The sequence below is a fragment of the Eurypyga helias genome, unplaced genomic scaffold (genome assembly GCF_000690775.1).
Source record: "Eurypyga helias isolate BGI_N326 unplaced genomic scaffold, ASM69077v1 scaffold735, whole genome shotgun sequence".
In the NCBI taxonomy this organism is placed as follows: Eukaryota; Metazoa; Chordata; class Aves; order Eurypygiformes; family Eurypygidae; genus Eurypyga; species Eurypyga helias.
In genome coordinates this window covers 99,818-119,420 of record NW_010253254.1, presented here as the reverse complement: position 1 = coordinate 119,420, position 19,603 = coordinate 99,818, and the positions used below count along the sequence as shown (strand labels likewise).

Sequence of the window (19,603 nt, the reverse complement as noted above, 5' to 3'; positions counted from 1 at the left end):
TTCCCTACTCATATAAACAGTTCATCTGTATCTAAATACCCATCTATAATGGTACATGACAATTTCAGACCTGTGTGGTGCTGTCAGGGTTTCCAAATATTACTTTTATTACTTATTGCCAACAGGCAAGAGGTAGTATCTCAAGTTTCCAAACATGCAAGAAAAGTGTTTCTAGACCTTGGTACATGGAGGAGACAGGCATTCTGAGCTCATGTAGAAAAGCCGTAAGTGGAACTGACAACAGTTTTTCCAATTTAAAAGCAGACTGATCTTTCCCGATTCTATTTTTGTGGGGCTTGTTCCATTCCTACAAATTAAATTGATCAAAGAGAACTGCATACAGATTTTTAATAAGCAAACACTGATCATCTTTCAACCTCAATTTTAGCAGGTTTTTGTCACTTTTTAATAAAGACTAAGACATGATTCTTAAACACTTTGCAACTCTTGGCCAATACGTAAATCCACAAATACATGTTTTCATTAATAACAACAAAATATTAAACGGTGAATAAAATCTCTAAGATTCTTCATGAAAAACAACTTGGAGTTTAGAGTCTCAGCTGTCACATGAAACATGGAAAATAATCCACTAACTCAGGCCTCATGCTGAAAGCTGAGTGGCTGTATCCACTCATTCAAGCTGGGCATTCCCAAACTCTCTATTCAGACACTACCAGATGGCTACAGTATCTTCTGCCTTTACTTCCTAATCCAGGGAGAAATGTCAAATCAGGTATATGACTATCTATAACAACTTGAGATCCCAATTTTGTAAATGTTTTAAAACACATCAGTCAGAGATTGTTTCAAAGGTCTAGGGAACAGGCAGCAGTAATAGTCTTATACTTGTTTGCTGGGCCATGTTTTCTTAAATTACAATACAATTACTTACAATATGGGAAATCCAGCTTCAAATATTTTTTACCTCATTTGAAGAAAATACTTAATCCAGGCCTGCAGTTTCCTTAGTACTCTAAGCCAAGGAGTAATTGTTCTGTTTTATCTAAAATAGAGCAGTAGTTACCAGGATAGTTATTATAATCAGTTCTTCCAGCCATACTATAGGAAATAATTTTCTCACTCTCTCTGATCCATTTTAACAAGCATTTTTAAACATTTTACAAACCACTTTGTACATTACAGAAAGCCAAACAGCTCAGTTTCAAGACACCAAATTTTCCACTTCCAAATATCTACGTATTGCAGTAATTAGGAAAAGAGGACTGTAAGGGACCTCCTTCATGATCAGTGAAAGCCGTTGCTACTGCAGACAATTTTGGTTTATAATTCTATTCATCACCTGTTCTAATGTTGTCTGAAATCCCAATGATTCCTTATGAAAAATTTCTCCAGAATCTTTATGTCTTCATTCCAAGGGAGACATAGCCTTTAGCCAAATTTTTATATCCTCTGTTTAGCCAAAACCATCTGATCTTGCTCAGAACAACTGCGGAAAAGTTCACACCTCTTATTACCGCTTACCTACGCTTGCTTCCTTTGATTATTCTTTCTCTGACTGATCTTTTACACTTAAAGGAAAAGCCATGACTTATACAGAGCTGTTCTATAAAAACCTATGGCATTACTCCACCCCCTCCAGCTTTTTTCCCACTTGCTTTTACACTTCTATATAAGCCTTTTCAATCTGTTTGAATAGCAGCTATCAGCTTAGCTGTTGCTAAAGGTCTATATCCTGCTATAACAATTACAGCATTACCCAGAAAAAGCTGTGAAGATTAATTTGCTGAGATCCACTCAGTCACTATTGTAGAAAATCTGAGGATCTGTGAAAATAAGATTGTGGCATCACTACATAGCTCTGTTAACACTGTATGAGGTGTGCTGTTTATAAAGTTTCACATTTTCTTGCAATCATAGAACATGATTAATGCCATTGAGGCTGTGATTATGCACATTCATGATACTTTTTTAATTTATAAGGACACAGATACAAATGTAAAGACATTGCAAAATAAAACATATACATATATATCTTTAGTGAAGCTGTATATTTAAGCAATGGAAATAATTGTCATCATGATATATGAGGATTTTGTCCTCTAACTCCCATTAACGCTAATAGGAGTTAAGTCCATAAATCCCCATCACTGTAAGAATATAGCCTTTCTCCCTCATTTTTCCATAAGCCTGCAATTTACTAAGACATTGTTTACAGAAACAAACCATAAAATTAATATGAATTAAGAAAATAAAGGATTTTCAGATTGTCAGCTTTGCTTCTAATTTCTGTTGTTGAGTCTAGTAATGTGCTGGAAAAGTTCTCCAGTACAAACACCGTATATGAAACATTAATCTTGAAATTCTTTCCTTGAATAAGTTTGAGTTATTTTGGCATCATTTAAAAATCCAGTTCTGCTCTCATGTCTTCATTCTATTATGAATATTTGATACTTCATGACCTCTGGGTGTGCATTTTTAATTACAATAGACAAAATAATTACTCAGAAAAGAGTGATCACTCTCGAAAGATCTGTGCACTCATATTTTTTATACATCATATCAACATTGCAAAGACATATCCTAAATTATATACAAAAATGTTGAAAACATTTTATAGTACTTTAAAATAAACAATAAAATCATATAATTTATTAAAAGAGTTTGCAAGAGTCTGTTTACCACGTAGCCCTTTTCGTTTTCAAAAGTGATTACACAGCATGCTATCAAATATGGTGATTAACAACTGGTAGAACAAGAGGTATTATAAGACTGTGATTCAGGACTTAATATTCTTTAAAAGTCAATACGATTACAACAGATTGCATGCTGATATGCACTGACCTGCCCTTCTTAATGTCATTACTGGTACTACAGTGGTGGTTCCAGATCTCTCCCTGCTCCTCCCCCTCCTCCCCCAATCCTCCTACATTCTAATGCCAATGTACACAAGTAAAACTCAATGTTTGGTTTCTTCAACAGCACAAAATAAGACTTATGACTTCCGAATCTGTCTCATCACATAGTCCTCAGCAGGCCCGGTCATCTCCTGCAGCACAAAAATTGGGTTCTGTACCTTCTCTCTCTCACAAAGCACTTTCCTTTGTCCCTTCAGCTAGTTGACCATCTTACTCATGAAGCGCTACCCTGCCATCTAGATTCACCAGACAGTTTTTTTTAGACAGGGTTCTACAGCTTGTCACCTTCTTCCCTCTCTCCAGATTGCAAGTAATCCCAGTTTACAGGTTTATCTGCTCCTCTGCCTCAAATTCTCCAGCTTGCAGAGGCTTTTACTTTCTCAACAACTTCATCCTGGGCTTTCGGCACAAGGAAGATAGCAAAAATCACCTCTCTCTTGCTGCAGCCTTCTTCACAGTCCAGAAAACTCCCAACATGCCAGCCTCTACAAAACACTATCAAACCTTAGGAGCAAATTTAATCCCATAGCCTTCTTTCCCAGAATAACAACAACCAGCTACCTTCTCAAGGTATTTCTTGTGGGAGACTGTGAACCAGTGTGAAAGATATTGATCAAACACTTTGTCACAATCCTGAAGATATTGAAGGTGAATTAAAAAACACATATATTGAATACAGGTTACTGAGAAGAAGTTTGTATTCATTATTTCTTCTTTACCTGTTTTTAATGATAAAACAATAATCTCCAAAAGCACTTCTGGAGAATCTGAATTTATTCCCTTGCTTTAAAAAATAAGTGGTCTTTACAATTCCTGATCTCATAGTCAGTAGAGTTCTTTTGCAGTTAACAGATTTCCAAAATGTAAATGTATTGGAACATATGAAAGCTAATTTATTGGCACAACAGGATTAGTTAAAGAAGATTTCTAGTCTGCTTTCCATCTCCAAACATTGTGTGCTATGACATGTGCAATCTCTAATAATATTCTCTTTACTTGTGTTATCTTCTTTTAAAGATTTAAATTAATTGAGGGGTTAACTACTTGTATCTTCTTCAATCCTACTAGGAGTCAAGATACTGAAAATTTGATGTTTCTAGTCAGTCTTCATTAGTTCCCTTTTTTTGCAATATGTTTTTCTTTATTTTTGAGAACATTATGAAACAGGCTATTCTACAGTTTCAAAAAAACGGAATATATAAGATAGAAAATGTGCATGTGTTGATAGGATGTATATTATATATAATACAGTGCATATCTAAAAAACAATGTTTTTTTTCAAACTGTATGTTTATAATTTAAACTGGTTAAGTCTTTCATTCATTTTGGATAATTGTAACAAAATTTTTAAAAATTTATACTAGACCTTACATCATATCAAGACTGTTGTTTTTTTTGTAGGGAAAATGTTTCAGGTTTGTGCCTGCAACTACTGTTTTTGTATGACTCTGGTATTACAAACCATAGCATTTGAGATCTATCAAAATAAGGTTAGGATTGCCTTTTCAATGAGTAACCTCTACTTATAGCCTCTTCATCATGGACCTCGTGGAAGTCTATGAACTTGGGATTTCTTCTTTCTCTCCTGTTACTCATCTAGACCCACACGCACTGGTTCACAGTTAATTCTTCACGAAACGAGCAGGTTAGCAAAGGAATATTGAATCGAGTTTGCACCTGTTCACGTTTTATTTAGTTGACTCAGTGCATTTAGTGTTTTTAGAGATGGCCTTAATAATCCCTAAGAGTCCCTGGGTTATCTAGGCTGGTAGACATATCATAGGATTACAGGAGACATGCATCTTTTTGAACCAGCAGCCAAAAGGCAGGATATCTTAGGGCTTTTCAAATGCCACTCGATGTCTCTGGGTAGACAAACAAATTGCTCCCTTTCTCCTCAGTACTGGTACAGTTCAAATCCACATTAACTTATGCGTGTTGCCGTAGCATCAGTGTAGAATGTCTAAAACATTATTTTCCTGACAGGAAAATACTTTTGGTGTGATTCATGCCTCTCAGAAGATTTAAAGACAACTCATATCTGATCAAGTTTGTTTAAAGTTAGAGATATATCCCTTCCCACAGACCGTTTTAGCAGGCCCTGGAATAAGCAGGCCCTGCTGCCGAACTTGATTTAGTTCAGCTTTACCTTTTATTTTACCCTATTTACCATACACTAGTCAATGTTGTATTTACCTACTGACAAAAGAAAGGCTGCAGGAAAGTTAGCATGGAATTCCCAAATTCCTATTTGATCTAATTATGTTGTATTTCCCTGAGGAGATGAAACAGAGGATGGTTTCAAATATGTTTTCAATAAAGATTTCTACTATTAGCCTATTCAGTCACACATTGAAACCAGTTAGATTTTAAGTGCTAACACATAAAATGTATTAATAACAACATGCTATATATAGCACCAAAAATTCATCTGAACAAATGAATAATCCCAGAAAACCTCAATTTTTCACTTAACAAGAAATACCGTTTGCTGTTAGAGCAACAGTCTCTTCAGGAGTACATCATCTGTCTGCAGGAAAAAAACCAAACCCAAAATCTTTTGTCAACTGAGAACATGGGAAAGATCACCAAAGACAGAGGCTTAGTGCATGATGTTTGTTTCTGTAATTGTCATCTCCATTTTCATCTAATCCCTTATACTACCATTTGTTTCTGTAATTGTCATCTCCATCGCTTGAAAGTGCAAACATTTTAAAAGCCCCTGAGCTAAAGCTTAAACACACAATTATATTGAACATGTTGCAAAATGTGATTTTAGTGTAATGCATTCAGAGTTGGGAACACACAACCTCCATTAAGAATGTAAGTAATATATTAAATCTGCAATTACTAAATATTCTAGGACATGCAATCAGAGCTGTGACAAATGTTATTATACAGTATTGTCAGTACTGTGTTTGATTAATTTTTTAAGACTAAACATCCTAGATATTAACTAGCTTTGATGTTTGATACAATGCTTATTTGTGAGCATAGAAACTAAAATAGAACCATTGTTACTGATAATAAACCAGAAAAAAACCCTCAAGATTAAAATTAACTAAAACTGGCCCTTCTGCAATGTTTCCATCTTAAAACCAATGGAAAATACGTAGATTTTCTAGTACTAGAAAATAGTTTCTGTTGAACTAGAAAGTTTTTGAATGTTTTGTAATAAAGACTAGGGAGTCAATATTTAAAAATCAAGGATTCCTCACAGAAACTACTGACTATATTCTTCTTTTAGCTCTGGATTGAATGACAGACTGCTAGCTCTGTACTAATAAGCATCCTGTAAGTCATCCCATACTTTCAGTGAGGGAAAGACTGAACTGAAGCAGTGACCGAACAGTTCTCATCCTCCAAACTGTTGGCAGGAATGGTGAATGAGATGTTACTCAACTCAGAAGAAAAGAAAGCAAGTGACATTTGTGTGTCCCAGGCAGAAAGTTAACAGGGGTCATATCACTTCAGAATTCAAGGTTATGAAAGCAGGATACACACCTAGGAAGAGCACTTGGTGCACAAGTAGTGTATATACTCATTTGCTGAACTCCACATTTTTGTTTTGTAAGAGAAACTGCGACATCTGATGTTACATGTAGCAAATTTGAAGTTCCAGTTGTAACTAGCTAATTGCCAAGTAAATACTAGTTCTATTGACTTCAATATGAGTATTACTGGGAGTTGTTTCAGTTAAACCCTACAAAGGAACTAGGGAAAATTTAAATAAAACTTAAACAGAACTATTCACAGGACACTCATCTGCATACCTAGTAGTTTGGATTGTAAGAGAACAAAAAATGATAAAGAAACAAAAACCCCAGAAATACTAAGAACATTAAAGAACATCTTAAAATCTGCTTTTATTCATCCATTGTCAAAGAAAGTGACAGCTCTTCATCAAAAATCTATCTCCATCAACAATCTTTTCTGAATAAAGCTTCCTGAGATCAGAAGCAAGTTAGCCCTCATCTAAATCCCAAACCATGTGGCCAGTCCTACTTAACGGAGGGGGTAAGAGCACCCATCATTTTCAGACTAGTCTAGGATGAGAGCTGTTATCCAGCAGCCAAAGAGGCCTTCCTGTTCATCCTCAGCATGCAAGAGCACAAATCTAGAGACCCTAATGACCACTTGATGCCTCAAGTGCTTAGCCAGCTAACGTGAGGCAGGACTAGGCAGGAAAGTTTTCCATGTCTTTGTGTATGGAACCGCATACTTGTCCTTAGACAGCAAAATTGTGAGTGACAGGATTAGGAAGAAAAATTGCAAGTGGAAGGCTCTCTCCTATGGCCCATGAATGAAGACATTCCTTTCTGAAGGAGGAATCCTGTGGTTCTGAAAAATTCACAAAGTTTCTAATTACTGACAAAATCGGTTCTGGAAAGAGCTTCCACCAATGGAATGATAAGGGGGCAGATCAAGAGGAAGGATTCTGTGAGTCAGACAAACTCTATCACAATCAACAGTGTATCTACATTGCTTCTTGTAATGAATGTCTTACAGCTATTCAGTAAAGAAAAACATGTTCTTGGGGGTGTTTGGCATCAGTCAAATCTTGTTACTCTGACACAGATTTGACATGTCAATTAAAGTTAAGTACTCAGCGATCAATTTAAATCACAGTTAATTTCTCTTTAGCTGCTGTGGTAAATCTCTGACAGATTAATGAGTTAGAGTTAATGGTGGAGCATAGAATCTATTCCAGTTTTTTTCCTCTCATTAATTGAAGTGCCATACAGCATAGATACATGCACTCTCCCTGCTGCATTTCAGACCTGTAATAATGCAAAGATGTAATAGAAGAGTCCTCTTATTTGCAATGGTAAATCATGCCAGTGAAAAGCTCGCCCATGTTTATTAGCATGATAAGCAAGAGGATGAGCCATCTCAGTGCAGCCAAAATTTATGAATAATTAAGAAGGCACTTGTCCTTAGGTTTAAAATATTTTCTCCCTCTGGTATTTACCTTTCAATATATTTATGGATGGCAATCAAGTCATAATACAAGTCCTTTGTATTACTGGCTTAAATAAAACAAGATTTTCCTGTCTAGTCTCACAGAACTGGTTATCCTGTCCAGTCCTATGTCATCTTTTTCTGCACCTTTTCTATATATTCCTTTTTCCAAATGTGTATGACTACAGATGAAGCCTTACCACAAGTAATCTCAGTAATCATAGAATTCCAGCTATTAAGCATGAGGAAATTCAGAGGAATACTTCAGATTACAAAAACTGTATTTAAATTTCTCAAATGTCAGTGTGAATTTCAAGGGTCTTTTCTGACTTTGATTTTGCATTGATATTGGTAACCTCTATGGAAAATTACCTACCAATTTTAGGGGGCTTACTTAAATTTAAATACTTGAATTTTACATTAGGTAAATTTCATCAACAGCATATTGAAATCTTTAGCTGAATAGCTTTTGGTCCTGTCTGAAATTTTCAGATATGCAAAGGAAAACGAAGGAAACTCCATCAACCTACAAAAAGCAATTATGTTATCTAAAGTGCAGCCATAGTGCTTAGGGCCAGTGAACAAAGTCAGAATGGAAAGATGTTATTAAGATGTTATAACCACAAAATACTAACATGCCACAGGGCATCTCATCTAATTATACTAATCAAGGTGGCAATAAAAAGCATGTCATGCTGCATGCTTTTCAGAGACTGAGATAACAACTTTACAAAATCTCACCAGAAAACATTAAAACTATTAATGTGTTCTGTACATCGGTGAGAATGAAAAAAAAAAAAACTTGAGCGAGAAGACAAGACAATGTGTATCTATCAGGTCCCCGCATTTTACTATATTGTACCACTATAACACAACACAAAATCATCCTTCACTTCTTGTGACATTTTCTAAAGCTAAAAAAAAAAAAATAAATCTATGAGGAACTAGGAAATCATATATTGTAAAAATCATCTTAGAAACCACAAAGTAATAATAGAATAATAGAATCACAGAATTATAGAATGGTTTCGGTTTGAAAAGACCTTAAAGATCAACTAAAGCCTCACCCAGCCTGGCCTTGGACACTTCCAGGAATGGGGCATCCACAGCTTCTCTGGGCAACCTGCTCCACTGCCTCACCACACCCTGTGTGAAGAACTTCTTCCTGACATCCAATCTAAACCTCCCTGCTTTCAATTTAAACCCGTTACCCCTTGTCCTGTCACTACAGGCCCTTGTAAAAAGTCCCCCCCAGCTTCCTTGTAGCCCCTTCAGGCACTGGAAGGTGCTATAAGGTCTCCCTGGAGCCTTCTCTTCTCCAGGCTGAAAAGAGAGACCTGGAGAAAACCTGGAAAGAGAGAAGTCTAACCATTGAGGAGTTATCAGTCTGTGCATGCATATAATCTACAATTACCAGGCCTTGCTTTTGGTTGATTTTTGAGCACTTGCAATACATGTAGTTACCAAAATTAGTATACATGCATTCAAACGACATTTTTCCTATAATTTGCTGGAAACTTAATAAACAAATATTTATATTTCAGTCTTCAGGAAATGCATCTACTTTCTCTATTTTTTTACGACTTGAACAGCGTTTCTCATACTGCCTTGAAATTTACTCTTAGCAGTGTTCTTGGAAAGTCCATCATATTTCCACATTATAATTCTACAGTGAGCTAGAACAAATAAAGCAAAAATTATCTGACTACATTATGCAAAATACAAATCTACATTTAATTTAGATTGATATATTAGTCAAAATTATAATAGGATTTAGAAATGTAATACATAGAGGTCTGGCAGATTATTCATTAATGCATGAAAATTTGATGATTTGGTTCAAATTACAGCATTCAAAAGTTACGAGAGCAGGTCATAGGCAATGTTCAAATGAAGGGCATATTTTGGAAATTTGCTTTTATTTATCTCTCTTAGATGAAGAAGGACACCATATACAGGGCCTATTAAAAATGCATTAAAGAAACCAGGGAGAGTCAGGCAATTAATATCTCGAGGATTTGTGCAAAAGTTTCCATAAGGCATTCTGCCTATATTCTGTATGCTATAGGAATAGTTCTATCTGTAGGAGTATAATGAAGAAGAAATCAACATATTCTGTAAGTATTTTTGAGCAATTTTGAACGCTAATCGAAACGTCAGTACTGGGATCCAAAAGGGCCTCAGCCTCCACATGGACAGCAAAGAGCAATTACCTGACCTCCCAGTTTTGAATTTATTGAGCCCTGTGAGGCAGATGAACAATATTCTAACCCTCTAAGAAAGTTCCCCGTGTGGCTAAGGGTTTCAAGGGACAGTGGAGCAAGTGCAGATCCCACAAATCAGTCTTATCCTGTAGAACCAGGGCACAGCAGCTGCTCAGAAGATGGAAGCCTTGAGGTTATGGAAGTGGCTGTGGAAGTCACTGCAGCTTAAGTGACGATTCTTCTCTCCCCTCAAGGAACCTCCCCAGCACAGAATTATTTGAGTTAGGAGTCACCCCTCTGGGCAAATAGCATGAGAATAATAATCCTTTTGTGCGAAAAAAAATTATTTTAAATCCCAATTCTGGCAATTCAATTCTGGTCTGTGTTTGCATCAAACAACCCTACTTGTTTAAAGCAGTTAAGCCTTAGGCTCACAATGTGCAATTATAAACTGAGACGATGAATACTTGTCCTTTACACAATAGCAGTCAAACATCTCTCTCTCATTTTGATAGATTAGGATTTTTTAGTGAATAATAAGAGCCAATTTAAGTCAGACTTTTCAAGGGAGAGAACAATGAATAATATCTTCAATTGTTTTAAAGAAACATTTAACTAGGATTTTATTCATCTTAAAAGCTGGAAACAATTTAAACCAATAAACTTTAGGCAAACTGACATACAGAATAGCTTAATAAAACCTAGAACAGATCCCTCCATTTGTCTTCCTCCATTTTCATTTCAACTTTCTGCTATGCGTTTTTCACCTGTTTTGTCTTACACATATGAGAAGTCTCTTACTCTGCAAGTAATCCCACTCATAAACTCATCATATTCTACAAAGAAAAGTAAATAATTAGATGTACTTTAGGTTATACAAATTAAAATGTGAAGCCTGGGCTTGGCTGAAGTGCAGGTGAAGTCCTGAGAGCTACAGTGCTCCCACGCAGTGCCCCAGGCTTAGAGCTAATGTTTCCTTCAGTGCCGTGAGTCCACATGTTGGGACAGGCAGTAGAGCCATCACTGCTTCTACATCCTCCTTCTTCCTGGCCCTTTAACTCTATACAGGAGTTTGGAACAGGAACTGGTACTACACGGTATTTGGGATATCATGCAAAGAAATAAAGGTATTCCAGGGGGGGGAAAAAAAAAACTCACCAAAAAAAACCAAACAACCAAACACCACAAAACCTCAAGTTTTATGAACACTGAGGCACAAGCCTGTGTAAGGTTTTTTTTGGAAAGAAAAAAAAGAAAGAGACTTGTTTCTACATCTGTAAAGTACAAATCCCTGGCTCTGGTTCCATCATGCCATGGTGCTAATTATGAAAAATACAACAGCTTCTCTTATGAACTTTTTATGGCTCTTGAGGCTGTAACTAACTAGCCATGATTAAAAACAAGGGAAATTTCTTTCAGTCCTTTTCTGAAAGAGAAGTTAACAATTTACCTTTAAAAAAAAAAAAAAAAATTATGAATAAATCCTATGATTTTCCCACCTGGTATTAAGTGTTATATGCTCCCATTTGGCCAGAGACGTGTGCTGAAAACAATAATCTGAATTAATTTCATTCTCCAGTTGTAGTTTTGAGTTTCCTGTTGCCATTTATTATGTCTGTTGACATGATTCTCACAAATGTATGGCTACATGTTCCAAGTTTCATAAGACTAAATATTGATATGACACCTGAATTCCAACAGTACTCACAATTTTTACACCAGTGTGACTTTAACTAGTTATTCTAAGCACTAGGAGCTACTGCACATAGTTATTGGCCAAATTGTATTCCTCAGCATTGAACTTAATTTCCCATTCTGACTCAAAAAGTTTTTTTTTTAAATTAATATTCATTGCCTTTTTTAACAATAAACAAGTGATGTTAATTAATTCTATCCCATTCAGGTATCTTTTTTCATTAATGCAGTAGTACAAAAAGGAGTAAAATCATATAATGACAGATAAATGTTTTGTCGCTATGTCCTTAAGCTGTGTCTCATTTGTCTCAGTTCTTGGTATAATTTAATGAAATGCTAATATTGCTTCTTCTTTAAAAACAAATATTTTCATCTTTCAGAGTTTAAGAAAGTGTGAGGCCATAAATACAACGTTGTCTTTGACAGAATGTATATAGAACCCCTTAATGACTTTCAGAAGTTTGAAGCACTCCAGCCATCTTTTCGAGAAAGGCACCCTTGATTAAGGCAGAACTGTGTGTAGGAATGAAGGTGACTCCACTTGTACCAAAGCTAATTTATCATAAGGGCTTATACGATCTCCACTGTGTTTGAACAGAGAAGGAACATGACTCCTCTTCAGAAAACTGTGTTGCAAGTTACTGCTCACACACCTTTCAATAGAGAACTGAGGCACAGAAAGTCAAAGTGGTGGGTCTACAATATGTAAGAATTAGAGAGACAAAAAAGAAATTAATTGAGTTTCCCTTACAGTGGGACAGATCCTCACTGCCTAAGGGCAGGAAGTGGGAATGCACCCATGAGGAGTTGGGCAGAAAAAGGCAACTCCATAAAACTCTTTTTATGCTTGTCTCAATTTGATTTCAACACAAAGCTACTGTAGGCATAGAGTTATATGGATGTATATGGATGGCACACCGACGTTGGATTTCCTTAGCTTGAGATTTTTTTCAGTTACTGTGAAATATATCTTTTTTCTTATCCATTGTGTCCCCGCTAATGCAAATAGGTATCATGCTGGCATTCAGCTAAGTAATTCTTTTGTCATCCACAGATGTACAGGGGATTACATGGCTAAGAAATGAAATAAAAGCTAAATCCCTTTGCCTGGTAAAGCTTTGCTTGTTTTCTCTTTCATTCAGGATTACCGAGTGAACATCTTTCTCCGTCAGAATTGGAATGATCCACGTCTCGCATACAGTGAATATCCAGATGACTCGTTAGACTTAGATCCGTCCATGCTGGATTCAATTTGGAAACCTGATTTATTCTTTGCTAATGAAAAAGGTGCCAACTTTCATGAAGTTACAACAGATAATAAATTGTTGCGAATTTTCAAAAATGGAAATGTACTTTATTCCATCAGGTGAGTCTCTAATCAAACTATTGTTTTCAGACGGAAACTCAAAAGTGTGCCCAAGAATTACCCACAGATATCTTCAGTTGCTAGTCATGCAGAACTATCACTAAAGTAGTTGTGAGTGTTGGACACAGAACATTACCGTCATTACAGTTCATTGTTAATACTAAAATAGAAAATGATCCCTCATTAGGCAGGCACATAGTAAAAGTAATAAGAAAAGTATCTTTCCCATTCTAAAGTACAGATACTGAGCCTAGAGGAGCTAGGACACTTGCACAGTACAAGTAATTCTGGAGTATTATAATCTAATCTGGCCTATGTAAGAGTTTCACACGCTGTAGCCTCCAATGTCATGACAGTCCAATGTTATTTCTTTTTCACCTTTTTTGGTGAAAAAGTTACACTCCAACATGGAAACATGACCTTTTTGCAGAAACATGAGATTTTAGGAATAGTTCACTTACAGCTGGAGATGGAGAGAAAATGGAAAGCAAACTTTTGAAAAGGTTGAAGAAGCTGTAAGCACCAATCAATTATAGAAGTATTGACAAATTCTAGTTATTCTACCTCTTTTCTCCCCACTTTCTTTTTTATTAATACAGACATTAGTAGTCTTTTTGTCACTATCTTCAAAAACCTGATCTAATGAGACAAACATTGGATATGAGTATACTAATGCCCCATTAGACATGATACAGATTTGGGATTAATACAGTGAGCTGCTTTATACTAAAAGTGTAATACATTATACTTTTCAAAATAAATAGACCTCTTGTCTACTTTGTGTTTTGCTTTGCATGCTTTTGTGATACTGCCTTACTGGGTAATTGGACTTTTTGAAGAGACATCAGGAATCTGTAAAGCAGTTTGTACACAAAGAGAAAAAGAAAATGTCTGCGACTTGCGTGGATATATCAGTGGCAAGAGGGTCTCCTTCCTCCCTCCTTCCCGCACAAGTGGGCTGCATCATATCAAGCTTACACTGGGCAAAAGGATTGGGTTAAAATTCCTATGAGCATTTCATATTCAAAAGGAGGTTAGTCTGCCAGTCTGGGAACAGTATCATTCTTCAGTGTCACAATATTTATTCTGTCACTAGGAACAGATGGAAAGCTAGTAAAAAGGATTCTTTCTCTGAACCCAAGCAGAAAGTGGGGCTGAATCAATTATCTCCAGACTGAGTCTGTCTGAGAGGCACTGGCAGTTCCGTTCTAATCAAATGTAACTCCTTCTCCCTGCCCTAATCACACCAAATACATATAACACAGAGTAAGGACACCACCACTTAACTGAAGCAAATTTGAATTGCAACTTCAGTAGAATTCAGACCACGTTCATGGTCACAAGCAATGTGCAAAAAAACCCAACCATGAGAAATATTGTAATATTTAATTATAAAAGCAAGCATTAACTGTAGTAAAAGCAGATGCCAGATAGCTCCTGTGTCTCTTATGGAGGCAGAAAGTTTATGTTACCATGATTTAACTAAGAACTATCACAATTTCTGAAACAGTTGTAATCATATAATTGGCATCTAGTTGAGTTATGTGAAAGCCGTTAAACTTTTGATGAGGGGAGACATGTTAATTGCTAACGTGCTGATATCAGAAAGGAAAAAAACCAAAAATTATTTCTACTTTTGCTTTTTCCTTTCATTCCCTAATGTATCCTTCTCCTTTCATTGCATTAGAACAATTCAGACAAGAAAATAATGAGAAGGTTCTCGTTCCTAATTCTATGAATACTTAATATAAAATAATTACTGAAGCACAAAGTAAAATCCAGGTGCCTTTTCTCTGAAATGATTTGCCATGTTACTAGCCTATTAGTCAGATTTTGCATTTGAAAACATTTTTAATAGCATGGGAATAGGGCCTGGGTCTGATTTCCTTCCCTGAACCGGCCCCCTGCAGCCCTGTCACTGCCAAGTTAAAGGGAAGTTATAGCAGCAATGAATCAAGAAGCTTTTGAGAGGGAAAAAGCATGGTAAAATAAATACATAGCCATGATTGCTACCTACTGCCATTTCCATTTAGCCGCAGTGCCAAAAACAAGGGAATGGGTTTAAGAGGGAGGGATTAGAGTACAGCCACTATGGAAAAGCCTTATGTGTAAGCAATTGAACTCAAACCCCTCACGTTTTTGGAGAACTTTCTATCAACTGAACTGCTAAATGAATACAGGGCAGATTTTCACACAAGGCATTTTCTAGCAAGAAGAAAGGTACAGTCATGACCCTGAATGTTGAATAGATACCTAAACATGGCCAGTGAGGGAAAACATGTGCCTTTAGCTGAAATATTCTTTCTGTTCCTGAGAAGGATCACTCTAAAGATAAGTTAATGTACTGATATAAAATGTTAAAATACCTCTTTTGCCTATAGGTTGCAAAGCATTTCACAGGAAATACCAGGACTAACATGAAATACAAGTGCAGTTCAAAATTACAAGCATATTTCAGTCTACCATAAATAAAATAAAATGTTATCTTCAACGCTTGTGTTGACCATTTAAGCACCTTATTTTAGGACAATAACACATAAATTACTTTGCCGCCATGATTTGCAGCTGACATCTGCTATAAAATTCTCGCAAATCTGGGTAAATTTCATGTCAAGGATTTGAAATACTGTAACAGTACAATAATTTTGTTGTAGCACAGAAGCATCCTGTTGTTTCATTCCTTTAGAATTCCCACAAGGTTAGGCAGGTCTACTGAAAAATGTGTTTTTCCAAATGTCTGTAATATTTTTTTCCACATTGTCATACTGGGTTGAGCAAGTGAAATGGGTTCAGCTAATATACATCCCTTTAGAGAGCTTTCTAATGGGAAAAAAAAAAAAAATTCTATTTCTAATACTTCCAGTGTTCTCATGCATTTATCCTGTACAGTTCTATGGCATTTTTGAGGTGTATTTTTAATTTTTGTGTGTGTATGTGTGTGTTCTTTCAGATTGACTTTAATACTGTCCTGCCCGATGGATCTCAAAAATTTTCCAATGGATGTCCAAACATGTATAATGCAGCTGGAAAGCTGTAAGTTTGAATAACGTACTATCCCATAAACACTTTTTCAGGGTTTGCTATAGCTATGCAGGGGGTAGAAAGACCCTTTGCAGTGGTACAAGAACAAATTTTCAAAAAACAATCCTCTATTTTACCAAAAGAAATGCTGTGAAACATAGATGATTTTCAAAGGAAGACATTCTTTCATCCTTACTTTTCCTGAAGATCAACAGTTTTGTGTAAGTCTAAAGATACTACTAAACTTAAGTAGTCAGTGCCAGTTTCCATTATGCAAAATCTATGCATAAGAGGATTCACCATTAAGTTTTCCCTGTGTTCACACATGCAAGGGGACAGTGATATGGAAGATCATAAAGAAAACATGAGAATAACTTAAGGGAGTGATTTATGTGAGTTATGTGAATATCTTGAAATCAGTAATAACTGTGTCCTCAAGAGGTAAAAAAAAAATGTATAGAGTCCCTGCTCTTCAGATTCCTGCCCGAGCTCTTCAGCATGCTGACGTTATAACTACATAGGTAGTTTTACCAAATCATCCTAGAAGGGGTTATGGAATGGGTTTATTACAAGAGAGAGATGCAGAAGATTGCACAGCATGTATACATATATGCCCATGTATCTACATAGGGTATGTCACTTAAACAGCCCTCACCCCCTGGCAGTGCCTTGGATCAGTGGAACAGCCCCCAGAAAATCAAGGGAAGGGCTGTATAGCCCTTGAGCTATGAGGAAGAAGTCCATACAAGGTAACATCTCCCTAGGGGATAAAATGTGAGTATGATCTGACCGTCAACCATAACAACAGAAAAATTTCCAGCACCTTCTAAAGACTCTAGGCTTAAAGGAGTTTGTAGGGTCACAGAGAACTTGACACTGAGAATACCCAGCAAAACACAGAAAGAAAAAAAAAAAAGACCTGATAGCTTTCTAACACAGAGAAGGCCTGACAGCTTGACCAAACCTGATGTTACACTAGAATTTCGATGGAAAAAGCAAAATTACAACTCCTTGTGGTTTAGATAATTTCTTCATAAAGCCCTATTTGCATTATACAGAAACATCGTGAGGGGAGCACCTATTTGCATTATACAGAAACATCCTGAGGGGAGCAGAGGAGAAGGTAAAACCAGCTTAGGCAAAACAGATTTTGCAGAATTATCTTTCAGTTAAGAGCAATATTTTTTATGTTAAATAGATTTAGTATTTGTTAACTCAAGCCATCATATATTGTACTTATCTCTCTTGATATCTCAGAACATAAAAGAGGATGGAAAGTGTAAAGCAGCTGTTCCATTTCAAGGCACACACACACGCAGATAAAAAGACAAAACAAAAGGTTCTGTCTGATGCTATGATCTGAGCTAACACAGGATGTCTGAGGAGGAAGACACAGGTAGGTATTAAGTTCTCATTTTCCCTGTGATATGAAGTATTTGGGAACTGCCTTTTCCCCTTAAGATGAGAGGACTTTGGAAGAGATTTCCAGCGGAAAAATCCACCTAATGATATCAAGAAAAAAAATAAAATAAAGTAGAGCATTCTTTGGCAGATTCCAGCAACCTGAAGTTTGTGAAAATTAGTGACAAGGGGAAAACAGATGAATAATAAGTGCCCACCTTAATGTCAGGTCTAGATTTACAGTTTTAGGATCAAAAGGCAAAATATTTCATAAAATTATTTTCTGCAGATAGAATGAACATACTGGATTATTTGAAATATACTATAGACCAGAAACACAACATACATAATTTGATTAAAGTATTTCTTGGTTGTGGGTTGTTTGGTTTTTTTTATTATTATTATTTTATTTTATTGTTTTACTGGAACAAAGTAGGGTCCAGGTGAAGGGGGAGGTAATTATCTATCAATCATTATGTCAGAACTGTTTGTTGTATGGATAATGGTATGCTTTTACAAAAATGTCAGTGTCAGTATGAATGCCAGATCTATCCATTACAAAGGACAAATGTTAGTATTATAAAGCTGCCTTTCAAACGAGGGCAGAAATTTTCTTGACTAAATTTGAGACATAATTTGCCGTAAATGTCAAAGAATTTAGGGCAATATTATATATTCAGCATTTAAGCAAAACTCCACAGTCAACCTAAGCGGATAATCCTACTAATAACCTATGTCACCTTTATAATTAATGTGACTAAATATAAGGTTAATATGAAGCAGTTGTACCAGAGTACAAACAGATGGCAGGTATATTCACTATATATAATCGCACTTCAAACAGTATCATAGTGTTAGAACAAGTAAAAGGGATATTTTTTCCTAAAAAGTGTTTAAAAAGTTACAAAATTGTTTCTTTAATATCTTCATAAAACTCAGCTTGTTTTTCATCTCTTTCAACCCTTATGAGGAGAGGTCATACAACAACTGAGCATTGTTGAACAAACAGGCATCTCTTTTGCTTTATAGAAACCTTGCAGGAGCCCACAGTTCCCACAGACTGCACCATAAGGAACCAATATTTATTAGTTCAGTACCACTGTAGATGTTCTACTGCACTTTCCAGCAGAACATTTTTCAATGAAGTCTTGGTGTTAATTCAGTTCAGTAGGACTAAATTCCCTGCTGCACATTCACTTAGTAGTCACAGGCAACGTTCACAAAAGAAGAGATGAACAAAATATGAGTGCTTCAAAATCTTGCAGTTACAGAGACATTTGATTTCATAAGGAAGTTAAAAGTAATCAAGATTTCCCCATATCACCTTGTCTAATTCTATTTTACCTCTAACAGTGACTATGGGCAAAGTAGCTTGCCTGAGGCAGAACGTTTTGCAGCATGTGGGAGCTCTGGCTATACCTACATGTCTGACAGCAGAATAACCAGTTAGGTATGCAAGAACAAGACAGCAGTTCCCCAAAACTGAGGGAAATTACTCTGGGACAGATCCAAAGAAGGTAGGTACAGTTACATAATTACCAAGCATGAATTCATCTACCCAAAACCAGCTTCTCTATACAGGAAGTATCAGAAAGGAAATAGACACCTTGGAGGAGTTACAAAAAATATGTACATGCTGGAGAGGAAAGTAACCAGGTAAAAATATGTTTTATGTGAGTCTGAACTCTGACCAATTTCCAAAACTTAGAAAACGGTGAGCAGAAACATTCAAATTCCAGAGTACTTTGGCTAAAAATGGGCATCCATTTCTCTTTAAAATTACAGAAGCAAAAAGGAGGATGAGTGCATTTAACATTTTCCTTGTCTTCATATCAAATCTCCTGAGGCATAACCCTGAGAGCCCGAATCCATCCTAGAATCTCTGAGTTCTAGGCCACCATGCCATACCCTCCCGTGGCTGGCTGGCTCACATTTTTTGGTGCAGAGTAAGACAACTTCAACAGGGGGATCAAAGCACTAACCCTGGTGGTGAGTGCACTGTCCAGGGAGGTGGAAGACACTGGCTTTCAAAACTGACAACACAGTCCTCTCATGATCTCTGTTATAAAACACAA

The 19,603-nt window shown here is 36.3% G+C and overlaps 1 protein-coding gene across 1 annotated transcript in view; it reads left to right on the top strand.

The window, feature by feature from the left end:
* The window catches only part of GLRA3 (glycine receptor, alpha 3), a 63,878-nt gene that overhangs the window by 15,157 nt on the left and 29,118 nt on the right, over positions 1-19,603 (top strand). The window contains exons 3-4 of the mRNA XM_010152594.1: positions 12,883-13,106; positions 16,057-16,139. Of these exons, the coding sequence (XP_010150896.1) occupies positions 12,883-13,106; positions 16,057-16,139 (307 nt within the window). The remainder of the gene's footprint in view (positions 1-12,882; positions 13,107-16,056; positions 16,140-19,603) is intronic.